Source organism: Scylla paramamosain, unplaced genomic scaffold (assembly GCF_035594125.1).
Source record: "Scylla paramamosain isolate STU-SP2022 unplaced genomic scaffold, ASM3559412v1 Contig160, whole genome shotgun sequence".
Classification (NCBI taxonomy): Eukaryota; Metazoa; Arthropoda; class Malacostraca; order Decapoda; family Portunidae; genus Scylla; species Scylla paramamosain.
In genome coordinates this window covers 22,458-35,800 of record NW_026973825.1, presented here as the reverse complement: position 1 = coordinate 35,800, position 13,343 = coordinate 22,458, and the positions used below count along the sequence as shown (strand labels likewise).

Genomic DNA, 13,343 nt, shown 5'->3' with positions numbered 1-13,343 from the left:
AAGATAATAATAATGTTTCGTTGCACTTCATAAGATGGCTCAGTTTTTACTACTCACCAACACTGCTAAAGATAGCAACTGGACTCTTAAGGACGCTGCTTATCTTCTCGAGCTGCTGAAGGTCATGATCTGCTTCCTTTTCCTGCACCAGCTTTGATATCAAATCCTGCAGGAAACAACTGTGTTAATTCACATTTTGAATAAATCTAATAGATGAAATTTCACTTACAACACCTTATGTGTCTCTGGTGACTCATGGAGGACAGATACATCACCTGAGAGTAAATGGTCAGTGAAGAAGTTGACCCTTGATCCTGGCTAATCACATTAAGTACATTAAACACTCCTGTTAACTAATAAATGAGGGATAGATTTCTCTGGAAGGTTACATTACACTACTTCCCTGGCATTTGAAAACATTTTGCTCTACATGAACTCATATGGAAGCTTTACTGCAACATTAAATCTCAGCTAGATGCCAGATGGTGTAGCCTCCATCACAGAGCAAGGTAATGATATGAAGGCTTAGTACTTTGGTCAACACCTGAATAAGAACCGTTTGAGATGCAGCAGAGATCACTAACCTGCCAGCAATTGAATAAGAAGTGTGTGAGATGCAGCAGAGATCACTAACCTGCCAGCAATTGAATAAGAAGTGTGTGAGATGCAGCAGAAATCACTAATCTGCCATGACATGAATAAGAAGTGTGTGAGATGCAAAAGAGAGCACTAACCTGCAGAGTGGTTTTGCTTCATTTCCTCTCATTCATGATGGAGGCTGGCAAGGTCTAACTCGCGTTCTCGAGCTTGTTGCTTCATCACTCCTCGCTGCAACTGGTAGATGGTGATGTAGTCACCTGAAGAAGGATAAAATTCTTCATTAAAAGACCAAGGAAATGGCATACAGTAAACAGTAAACACTTCCTCCACTTCACTTTTACAGATGATTCAAATGAGCAAAAAACATGCATACACCGATGGACTCTGTCTCCTCATGCACTACAGCATGCTTAAGCTGCTACTTCCTGTCACTTAGCTCAGCCACCTCCTTCATGCTGCAAGTTAACCTGCTCTCCAGGACCCTGTGAGCCTCCTGCAGTTGTTGCAGCTTCTGTTAAAGCTCAGTTCCTCCCAATCCTGTTGTTTCTCCTGATAAAACAATAAGTTTGTTTCTCTCAACTTTTCTTAATACAGCCTCAATAAACAAATCCAATAACAATGCTTTTATTTTGTTATTAATTCAAAAAATTGAGCAACAGTGAGGAAAAATTATTTGCTTTATTATTAGAGAATATAAACTTTCTTACCTTTTGGTTCAGTTATGACATCTTCAGACAACTTTTCATGAGCAAGAGATTCTCCCAGCAGTTTGTTATACTTATCCCTCTCACAGTCTAGCTGAACCTGAAGACTGCTGCACTCACTCTCCAACCTGCTAACCTCAGATGTCAGTGTAGCCACTTGACCCAGCAATTTCCCCTTGGTATCTGTACCTGGAGGTGAAAAATTGATGCAACAGAGGGCCAGACAAGAATGACCAATGGAAGTAATTAGACGTAATGTAAGAAGTGGGTATAAGACTAAGGGAAATAGAAGGGCAATGGAGAGAGGGTTAGATGCACCAGAAATGTCTGTGGAGCCAGGAAAAATTTTAACTTGTAACAGAGATAACTAAGAGCAACTGTGAATGAATAAATGTGATGTAGCCTCGACCCATGACTGGGAAAATGCAAAAGCAGCACCTCAGACACCAGGACCATGATGACTGGCAGCTCCCAAAATTAGCTGCTGGCTTTTGTACTCCTAGTCACCACAGGAGGCTCATCCACAGCTAATCCTATCAGCTGATCATCTTGGGTGAAGTAATTGTTTATCAGTCTGGCTGTTGAGTCCTGATGCAGAGATGTGTGTGTGTGTGTGTGTGTGTGTGTGTGTGTGTGTGTGTGTGTGTGTGTGTGTGTGTGTGTGTGTGTGTGTGTGTGTGCACTTTGGAAAGCCTCCCTCCAAGGAGAATGTCAGTTTGATATACAAATATATATTCATGTGGATGGTAGCTCACATTTAGCTTCTGAGTTCTCACATGAAGACATGCCATCCTTGTCTTTTTCCTCTGAGGGAGTGACTTTATACTCTGTGATAAGTGCATGCAGCTCACTATTCTGTCTTGTGACGTTTTTGATTTCTATCTGTGAAAGACACAAGAAGGCAGTAAGTTAACTTGTTTAACATGCCACATCATTTTATATATATTATGCCAAGTTTAAACAGGAAAGCCTCACCAGAAGCATCAACTAAAGACCAAAGTGATTAACAAATCTTTCACTTTACCACCCTTAATGACAAAAGCTGCTGATGTAGCATCCCATCCATATCCTGCATTTTTACACCTTCATGATTCCATTAGATTACATTAGATTACATTAGAACAGTATGTGACCAATGACGTCTCCATTCTACATTGCCATGACAAGAATACAGGGCTTTACTGAACATAAACCAAGGACGCCTCCATTCTACATTGCCATGACAAGAATACGGGGCTTTACTGAACATAAACCAAGGACGCCTCCATTCTACATTGCCATGACAAGAATACAGGGCTTTACTGAACATAAACCAATGACGCCTCCATTCTACATTGCCATGACAAGAATACAGGGCTTTACTGAACATAAACCAAGGATTCCCTCCTCCTCTCTCTAAGGGTTAGGGTTCTCTCAACAGTTACAGCGTGGTGTGAGAGATGCAGTGCTGTCAAGGCTTTACTATTTACAGGAAGCAACACACCAATAAATAAATGTTACTTTGGAAATGAAACTGAATAATCAAAGGCTTTATATCTCATGAACTTCCCTTCTTTAATAAACTGTCTTCAAGCTGACAGACTCCAGTAGTATTGCATCTTAGGAATATTCTACAGCTGATTTCATAATAACTGCTCTCTAAAACTGACTACATGCCTCCTTCCCTGCCTCCTACAGACTCTACTCAACAATTGTTGCTATTCTGTTCATGCTGGTGTGACAGTTAACCAGTATATTAATTCCTTAGTTATGTACACTCTAGAATGGTGGTTCATTTTATCTACCAGTGATTTGAATTCCCAGCTTCTAAGTATTACATTATTATTTGTTGATTGGTACCATTTGTATGCAATCAGAGAAAGATTTCAATATAAAAACATATCCATGTTACTGTTACCTTTCAGAATGTAAACCAAAATGAAAGCTATGTAAATTCTTACTTTAGATTATGTTGTCATTTCATTGAATGATGTAATTTCTTGGTTCTTGTGCTTCTTCAAATGCAGTCCCTTGTCTGGTTTCTCTGTCAATTCTAATTTCTTATTGCTCTGTGGAAAAACAAAGTGCAAATGTCCTATCCACTCCTATGCTGATGATACCACCCTGCACTTTTCCACGTCTTTTCATAGACGTCCAACCCTTCAGGAGGTAAACATATCACGCAGGGAAGCCACAGAACGCCTGACTTCTGATCTTTCTAAAATTTCTGATTGGGGCAGAGCAAACTTGGTATTGTTCAATGCCTCAAAAACTCAATTCCTCCATCTATCAACTCGACACAATCTTCCAGACAACTATCCCCTCTTCTTCAATGACACTCAACTGTCCCCCTCTTCTACACTGAACATCCTCGGTCTGTCCTTTACTTATAATCTGAACTGGAAACTTCACATCTCATCTCTAGCTAAAACAGCTTCTATGAAGTTAGGTGTTCTGAGACGTCTCCGCCAGTTTTTCTCACCCCCCAGCTGCTAACTCTGTACAAGGGCCTTATCCGTCCATGTATGGAGTATGCTTCACATGTCTGGGGGGTTCCACTCATACTGCTGTTCTAGACAGGGTGGAATCAAAAGCTTTTCGTCTCATCAACTCCTCTCCTCTAACTGACTGTCTTCAGCCCCTCTCTCACCGCCGCAATGTTGCATATCTAGCTGTCTTCTACCGCTATTTTCATGCCAACTGCTCTTCTGATCTTGCTAACTGCATGCCTCCCCTCCTCCCGCGGCCTCGCTGCACAAGACTTTCTTTCTTTCTCTCACTCCTATTCTGTCCACCTCTCTAACGCAAGAGTTAACCAGTATTCTCAATCATTCATCCCTTTCTCTGGTAAACTCTGGAACTCCTTGCCTGCTTCTGTATTTCCACCTTCCTATGACTTGAATTCCTTCAAGAGGGAGGTTTCAAGACACTTATCCACCAATTTTTGACCACTGCTTTGACCCTTTTAAGGGACTGGCATTTCAGTGGGCATTTTTTTTTATTAGATTTTTGTTGCCCTTGGCCAGTATCCTTCCTACATAAAAAAAAAAAAAAAAAAAAAAAAAAAGGATGAACTGATTCAATAATATTGCTTTCACAATTTCAATATTGTTCACAATTTCTGCAGGAAGTTTACTCCATATATTTACTATACGATTAAAGAAAAAATGTTTGGCCTTGTGGGATTTAAAACGTTTGGGTATAATCTTGAATCTATTATTTCTTGTTAGGTAGAATGGAGGAGGAGGAGGAGGAGGAGGAGGAGGAGGAGGAGGAGGAGGAGGAGGAGGAGGAGGAGGAGGAGGAGGAGGAAGGAGGAGGAGGAGGAGGAGGAGGGAGAAACAAAGATAGGAGGGAAGGAAGAAAGGAAGAAAAGGGAATAAGAGAGAGAGAGAGAGAGAGAGAGAGAGAGAGAGAGAGAGAGAGAGAGAGAGAGAGAGAGAGAGAGAGAGAGAGAGAGAGAGAGAGAGAGAGAGAGAGAGAGAGAGAGAGAGAGAGAGAGAGAGAGAGAGAGTTGGTAAGGAAAATTATTACAATGGTCCAAGGTGAAGAACAGGGACTGGAATGAGAAGTGGAAGAAGCATATAGAATTTGAAAATATAGTGAAGGAGGTAAAAGACCATTAAAAGTGAGAATGAGATCCCAAGTTACAGTAAAGGAGATCCTAGTGAGAACTGGGAAGCTGGCTGAAAATTCAGAATACAAGAATATTTGGGTAAAAAAGAGATATGAACTTGGAAGAAAGGGAAAAAGAGAAGGATCTGAGGAATGAAGCCAAGCAAAAAAAACGAGAGAAGTACAGAGACCGAGAAGCAGAAATTTTATTGGAGGGTACTAGATATGAAACTAAGGAAATGGTATATTCAGGAAAGGGAACAAGAAATGAAAGAACCACAACAGCAGACAGACAAATTGCATGTGGTGGGAGAAGTAGTATATTAAGAGTAATATATACAAAACGAACTTCATGTAAACAAATAAAATTTTCAGAAAACTTGTCACACAAAACCTTATTAACAACTCACCTTCTCCTTCTGCGGCATTTCCTTCCTTCTTATCTTTCTCCTTTCCTTCTCCATCTTCCTCCTCCTCCTCCTCCTCCTCTCCTTCCTCTTTCTTTCCACCTTCCTCCTCCTCTTGTGACTCTTAACTCTCTTCCTCCTCGTCCTCCTCTTCCCCTGTGCTTCCCTCCTCTGAAAGAAAAGACTTGTTTAAAAAGCAAGCAAATATAGTAGTAATAGTAAAAAAAAGTCAATGAAATGAAAGTTTATACACATATGAAATTAGTGAAAATTTGACACCAAACATTCTCTATCTGTAACATTACATCAGAATGACGAGAACACAAGATATGAAAAGTGAAAGGGAATGATGTATATAACAAAGAAAAACATTGTATAATGACATATGACAGGAAAATAATCTTGTATACTTGTCCCTTAAATACTTGCTTCCTTGTATATTAACTCCCAAAATGCTCATTCCTTGTACTCTCATTTTCAAAACACCTCTTCCTTATATATTGTCACTCAAACACTCCTTTCTTGTACACTTATTCCCAAATCATTCCTGTCTTCCTGTATTCTCATTCTCCAAACACTCCTGCCTCTGCACACCCAGTTCCTCAAAACATTTCTTCATTGTTTACTCATTCCCCAAACACACCAACTTTCTTGTATACTTAGCTCTCAAAAGATGCATTTTTAAACATCCATAACTCCTTTTATTTTCATTCCCCAAACACTCCTGGCTGTGCACACTCCAGCACGTTAACACCACACACACATTCACACTCTTAATATCATCTGTCAGCCCCTAGTGGAAAGGGACAATCTTGTGGCCCACCATACTACACCTCAGGAGGTCAGACACAGCATTCAGTTAACAAAAAATCACATTAACACCCACTCCCCACAGAACATAGTAACACAAAATCAGATTAACACTCACCCCAACGTCACATTCACAAGACAAGTTCTCATCCCACAGCCGTAAACTGTTTGCGGCCACCTACGAGGACCTTGCCAAGAAGATGCTTGCCTACACAACCCCAACGGACACAGCTCTGTACCGGCGCATCCCGGCTAACACGACAGGCCTCGCCAGCATCCTCTTCTTCATCGAGCGACTCCAGAGGTGCTACATACCCGCGGGGGAGAAGCCTGTTAGCATGGGAGTTGCTGCTGGCTGGTACATGTTGTCAGCTCTCCTACAACAAGGTGAGGACCTGTTGAGGTGTAAGACTGGTCAGTTCAAGTGTTGGAGCTAGCCATTCAACCAACTAGCCAATCAATCAGTCACTCAGCTAGTCAGTCAGTCAGTCAGTCAGTCATTCCATTTTGGCCATAAGTCACTGTTTACTTAATCAATCCCTCCTAAGACACTGCACTTTTTTCAGATTATAGAGCTGATAGGTCTCGGTAGGGGGTTGACAGGCCTTGGTGGGGCTTGAGAGCGCCTTGGTGGGGGCTGACAGGGTTTGGTAGGGCTTGGCAGGGGTGACAGCAAAGGCTTCTGTTTAAAATCTCACATCTCAAGCCACCTCATTACTTGAGAGGTAACAAAGGGCTTGGCAGAGCTTGACAGGGATTGGTAGAGGTGACAGGGGCAGGCAGGACTGACAGGGGATGACCTAACCTAACCTAACCTAACCTGACCTGACCTAACCTAATGTAAGCTAACTTAACCTAACCTAACGTAACCTAACTTAACCTAACGTAAATTATTCTAGACTAACCTGACCTGACGTAACCTAACCTGACCTAACTTTGATGAACTGAAGCCAACCTAACTCAGCCGAACTAACCTAACCAAATCTAATTATATAGAAATAAATAAATAAAATAATAAAAATAAATAGAAAAAAAAACACATGATTCAGGATTCTGAAGCAAACCAAAACAATAGATAAAAAATTGTAATAAATAAATAAATAAACAAATATATCAGAGGAAAAGAAGAAAAACAGTCTTACAGGTGTTTTTGAGGTACTATGGCACATGGTACACTGCCAGGCCCTTGTACTGCACCATTAACACCACAATGTACACTGACATGGTACTGCAACAGTGGGAGTCTTGCAAGTTGATTCACCACTCTTGGAAATCGTTTAGGAGGTCTAGGAACATCACAGTTAGGTTAAGTTTTTGTGCTACAGTTTAAAGTTACAGTGATGCATGGTACAGTGGTTTATGGTGTAGGTAGACAAGGCCTTCCTGCACCACTAGCACCATAGGGTACAGTGCTGTGGTATAGTGACATGAAGAAATTAAGAAAACAAACTGAAGATTCATTTACCTGCCAGACCCAAGGCATACATTTATACTTTTATCATTACAGGTAGAAATCTATATATACAGAGAAACATGACATGTATGTATGTATGAAATATGTATGAACAGTATATTGGCATATAAATAAGCGTAGGTGAGGAGAAATTAATATTGTCAGTCTGGGATGACAGAGAGGGAGGGGATGGAGATGCAGGCATAGGTGACGCTGACTAACACAAAGTATCTTATTTAACTACAGACTAGGATTATCGGGCTGGGATGTGAATAGTAGATGTGTAAATGAATAATTCACCTATGGGCGTGAATGAGAAGAAACAATGAAAAAAAGAAGGGCACCGATGTTTTGGTGAGGGCGGGGAAAGGAAGGAAAAATATGGAAAAATTATCTTGTTATTTTTCGTACTATAGACACATTTTTACATGCACAGGAACTCAGGGTACATGTATCAATGTATAATCTATGTATGAACGCAGTATAGATGTATAAATAAGCGTATCAGGGAAGAAATAAGGAAAAATGTTAGCGACAAGGCGGTTGTTTGGTGTCGGATGGTGGGGAGAGGGGTCCAAACACGTACTATCAATCTCACTGACAGCTTGGACTATCACGGTAATACATTCATGGCAGATGTATGGGTGTATAAACTATCTATACACGCAGTATGGCGGTAATAATAAGCGCAGGAGATAAGAAAACTGAAAAAAAAACGAATGAAGAGAGGGCCAAGTTGGTGACAGGCAGCGGAGAGAGAGAGAGAGAGAGGGAGAGAGGGAGGCGGACATTGAAGAACCACTAATGTCACTACTATCTTGGACTATCAGGGTGATAAGTGCAGGGTGAGCATGTGTGACTATTACCTTCGCGATCTCTGAAGGCATCAGCTTGCAGCGTCTTCACAACCTGTATTTCGTCAATCTCTTGCTTGTTGGTGGTCTGCACGGAGGACCTGAGCCCATCAAAGACAGTCTTCGTAAATGTCTTGATCTTTTACGTTACGGCCTGTTTTTTTACCTGACCTTGACCTGCAGGCTTACATGGCTCTACAGGCTAGGGGAAGGCCTGGGACACATGTCTGGCGGGTCAGGCTAGGGCTGGCTGCAGGCTGGGAGACAAGATTCGCTATTATACTTTTCGATCACTGGAATGAACCGAGTAGCTGCGCGCGCGCGCGCCATGACGTCACTACGAAGATGCCAGATTTGTTTCACTCCCCTGGTCTGGCACTGTAGGGCTCTATGTGGCACTGTACGCACTCACACACCTTATACACGTAATACACACCTGCACACGAAGCACCATCACTTATGGCATTGTGACACTAGAGAAGAGGCCTGTACACAAACACACATAGACACACACACACATACACATATTCAGCCACACACACGTACATAAAGAATCAGAGTCTTTCACTCATTCAATTAAGAAAAAAAAAACCCAGACTGTTCGCCACTCAAAAAACATCATAATATTTTTTCAGTGGCACTGCGGCATTGTGAAGCCACCATGCAAAATATTTACACTCGTATTATAAAAAAAAAAAAAAACTGGAGGGTTCATTAGAGAGAGAGAGAGAGAGAGAGAGAGAGAGAGAGAGAGAGAGAGAGAGAGAGAGAGAGAGAGAGAGAGAGAGAGCGTTAGGTTTCATAATTAGATGGAAAAGAATCTGTTCTGAAAAATGAGAAACAGATTCAGAGAGAGAGAGAGAGAGAGAGAGAGAGAGAGAGAGAGAGAGAGAGAGAGAGAGAGAGAGAGATTAAATTGATATATGAGGCGCGCGGCGCAACAACGACGTAACCGAGAAATGGAAGTTTCGAGAAAAACGCGCTCAAAGTTAAACACTGATTGCGCACAAAAGGATACCCTTAAATAAGTAAGTATTATACATCATTTGAAAGGTCTTGGGTAGTTCTGTTTGGGGATGTAGGTTTCGAAGTGATAGGTGACGATTTTGGGTGGATGACTTACGCGTTAATTAACGCGTATACCGTAGGTAATAATTTTTTTTCCCGATATTGTTTTCATTTGTTAATAATGTGTTAGAGCCTAGTACACATAGTATTAAGTGAAAGTTTCATGAAGATTGGTACATAAATAAATTTTTTATGAATTTTTTTCCGAGCGTAAAAAATAAAACTTACTCATTACCGGCACGTTATTACTCCTACCATAACTTTGACGTCCTGCTATGACTAACAGTGTGTAATGCTGATAATTTTATGTTTGTGCATGCATTCTGGTAAGTATTAATGGAAAGCCGCTATGTCAAGAACATTATGAAGAAACGAATTTTTTTTTTTTTTTTTTTTTTTTGTATTCAATGAATATAGTTGGCTCTCATCCTTTACACTGGCTTGAGACAGTTAAGTTGATTACCAGGATACGTCTGTTTGATCCTGGCAATGCCCTTAGCGGATTTACCAACCCTTTAAATCCCCCTTCAACCCACTAAGTCGGGTTGACTGGGGATTTAAAAAACTTACGTAAGGCTGGTGGCCACAGCAGGATGCTGTGACACTTTCGTCTGCACTCTAGTAGCCATAGTTGCGTAAAGAGTCACGAGAAAGGTAGCGTGCGTCTGTGCTCGGGCGTGTTAAAGGGCAGAGTGGATGAGCACATGGTGAGTGTGTTGTCACCATGGCAACGGCGCTGGTAAACATGGCAGCGGTGCTGTGATTGGCTCGCCCGCGCCGGGCGGCTGCAACCGCGCCGCTGATTGGCCATACGCACGTGAGGCTGGGAGGAGCAGGTTGCGTCGTTGTTGTACCGCTTTCGAGATGTTAGTCCAGAGAAATTTTCTCCGCACTACGCTCGACTTTGAGCCTTAGTACAGGTGCTTAGATGGTCGAATATGACTTGGCCGACATCACCACGAGACTTTTACACCCTTCTACCACACGGAGCAGGCAAAAACACGGTTACGTCGTTGTTGTACGTACGTCGTTGTTGTACCGCGCGCCTCATATGTTAATAATTTCTTTTCATCAAAATAAAGAAACGGATGAATAAATAAATAAATAATTATAGAGAGAGAAGAGAAATATAATAATAATAATAATAATAATAATAATAATAATAATAATAATAATAATAATAATAACAATAATAATAATAATGTGTGTGTGTGTGTGTGTGTGTGTGTGTGTGTGTGTGTGTAGTGAAGTCTGGGTGGGTGAGTGTATGTCAGGAATGATGACAGGTCAGGTGTGTTCTTTGTGTCCTGGTGAGATGAGGTCAAGTGAAGTCAGTGTGTGCCAGGAAGGTTGTGTCCACACAACATACGAGTACATACATGAACAAGATTACAGTACACTACATGCATATAAATACTAATTGCTGTACTCACCAATCACTGACTCTTGATGTGGTGATGTGGTGGTGATGTTCTATTTCACTGGGGCAGGACAGGAGGTGGTGGTGTGGTGATGTGGTGATGCAATGATGTGATGTTAGTGGTGCTCTGTTCATTCACCAAGCAAGACAGGAAGTGTAATGGTGGTGTGGTGGTGCATAACACTGTCTTCACCACATCTGCCAAGACAATACAAGATAAACATTAATGACTTACAATGAAAAACAAGATGGAGATAGACAAATTAGGAAAGTAATAGGTTTCTATAGAGTATTACTGTGTGTGTGTGTGTGTGTGTGTGTGTGTGTGTGTGTGTGTGTGTGTCACTAATTTCTATCTCTTTCTCTCTCTCCTGAGAACTATTTCATATTGCTGTACATCAACATGAAATATCACCACACAAGCCTCTCTCTCTTTCTCTGCGCCTCACAACACAACACAACACTTTATCACACTAATCAGTAAACAATACCAAAAGCTCCCCTTCTGCAGGCCTGACTCCTCCCTTTCATTCAGACCCTTTCTTTCCCTCTCTCTCAGCTTGCCCGCCTTCGTATCTGCGTCTATATTTACTCTTGATTCAAGTATACAACTCTACACCATACTGACCTATAGGTACAGTGCAAATAGCTTTTCTTCCTCCCTGTTTTTCCTGTCTCTCTGCCTGTCTGCCTCTTTCTCCCTCTCTACTGACTCATGGCTCAAAGATACAAGTCTAATTAAGCTTTGAACCTCTCTGTCTCTACAATATCATAAAACCTCAACACTCCAAACCAAACCAACCCTGCCAACACCTACCTGTCTCTCTGCCTCAGTCAGTCAGTCAGTCAGTCAGTCAGTCAGTCAGTCAGCCATTCAACCAGCCAGCTAGCCATTCAACCAACCAGCCAATCAATCAGTCACTCAGCTAGTCAGTCAGTCAGTCAGTCAGTCAGTCAGTCAGTCAGTCAGTCAGTCAGTCAGCCAGTCAGTCAGCCATTCAACCAGCCAGCTAGCCATTCAACCAACTAGCCAATCAATCAGTCACTCAGCTAGTCAGTCAGTCAGTCAGTCAGTCAGTCAGTCAGTCAGTCAGTCAGTCAGTCAGTCAGTCAGTCAGTTAGCCATTCAACCAGCCAGCTAGCCATTCAACCAACCAGCCAATAAATCAGTCACTCAGCTAGTCAGTCAGTCAGTCAGTCAGTCAGTCAGTCAGTCAGTCAGTCAGTCAGCCATTCAACCAGCCAGCTAGGCATTCAACCAACCAGCCAATCAATCAGTCACTCAGCTAGTCAGTCAGTCAGTCAGTCAGTCAGTCAGTCAGTCAGCCATTCAACCAGCCAGCTAGCCATTCAACCAACCAGCCAATCAATCAGTCACTCAGTTAGTCAGTCAGTCAGTCAGTCAGTCAGTCAGTCAGTCAGTCAGTCAGTCAGTCAGTCAGTCAGTTAGCCATTCAACCAGCCAGCTAGCCATTCAACCAACCAGCCAATAAATCAGTCACTCAGCTAGTCAGTCAGTCAGTCAGTCAGTCAGTCAGTCAGTCAGTCAGTCAGTCAGCCATTCAACCAGCCAGCTAGGCATTCAACCAACCAGCCAATCAATCAGTCACTCAGCTAGTCAGTCAGTCAGTCAGTCAGTCAGTCAGTCAGTCAGTCAGTCAGTCAGTCAGCCAGTCAGTCAGCCATTCAACCAGCCAGCTAGCCATTCAACCAACTAGCCAATCAATCAGTCACTCAGTCAGTCAGTCAGTCAGTCAGTCAGTCAGTCAGTCAGTCAGTCAGTCAGCCATTCAACCAGCCAGCTAGCCATTCAACCAACCAGCCAATCAATCAGTCACTCAGCTAGTCAGTCAGTCAGTCAGTCAGTCAGTCAGTCAGTCAGTCAGTCAGTCAGTCAGTCAGTCAGCCATTCAACCAGCCAGCTAGCCATTCAACCAACCAGCCAATCAATCAGTCACTCAGTTAGTCAGTCAGTCAGTCAGTCAGTCAGTCAGTCAGTCAGTCAGTCAGTCAGTTAGCCATTCAACCAGCCAGCTAGCCATTCAACCAACCAGCCAATCAATCAGTCACTCAGCTAGTCAGTCAGTCAGTCAGTCAGTCAGTCAGTCAGTCAGTCAGTCAGTCAGTCAGTCAGTCAGTCAGCCATTCAACAAGCCAGCTAGGCATGCAACCAACCAGCCAATCAATCAGTCACTCAGCTAGTCAGTCAGTCAGTCAGTCAGTCAGTCAGTCAGTCAGTCAGTCAGTCAGTTAGTCAGTCAGTCAGCCAGTCAGTCAGCCATTCAACCAGCCAGCTAGCCATTCAACCAACTAGCCAATCAATCAGTCACTCAGCTAGTCAGTCAGTCAGTCAGTCAGTCAGTCAGTCAGTCAGTCAGTCAGTCAGTCAGCCATTCAACCAACCAGCCAATCAATCAGTCACTCAGCTAGTCA

The 13,343-nt window shown here is 42.4% G+C and overlaps 1 protein-coding gene across 10 annotated transcripts in view; it reads right to left on the bottom strand.

Annotated features, from left to right (window-relative positions):
- Window positions 1–13,343, bottom strand: part of LOC135099627 (uncharacterized) — a 30,678-nt gene that overhangs the window by 2,288 nt on the left and 15,047 nt on the right. For 2 of the 10 annotated variants that reach the window (XR_010268189.1, XR_010268190.1), the window contains 9 exons: window positions 10,924–11,108; window positions 8,435–8,679; window positions 6,234–6,510; window positions 5,309–5,476; window positions 3,245–3,352; window positions 2,060–2,186; window positions 1,308–1,493; window positions 735–1,149; window positions 58–166 (listed from right to left, as the gene is read on the bottom strand). Coding sequence is in view for 1 of the 10 variants with exons in the window: in XM_064002003.1 (XP_063858073.1) it covers window positions 1,115–1,149; window positions 1,308–1,493; window positions 2,060–2,186; window positions 5,309–5,362 (402 nt within the window). In the remaining 9 variants the exon portion in view is untranslated. Of the gene's footprint in view, window positions 1–57; window positions 167–734; window positions 1,150–1,307; window positions 1,494–2,059; window positions 2,187–3,244; window positions 3,353–5,308; window positions 5,477–6,233; window positions 6,511–7,257; window positions 7,402–7,580; window positions 7,596–8,154; window positions 8,331–8,434; window positions 8,680–8,858; window positions 8,874–10,923; window positions 11,109–13,343 lie in introns of those variants that run through there. The other 8 variants (XR_010268191.1, XR_010268196.1, XR_010268197.1 and 5 more) reach the window with 8 other exon arrangements.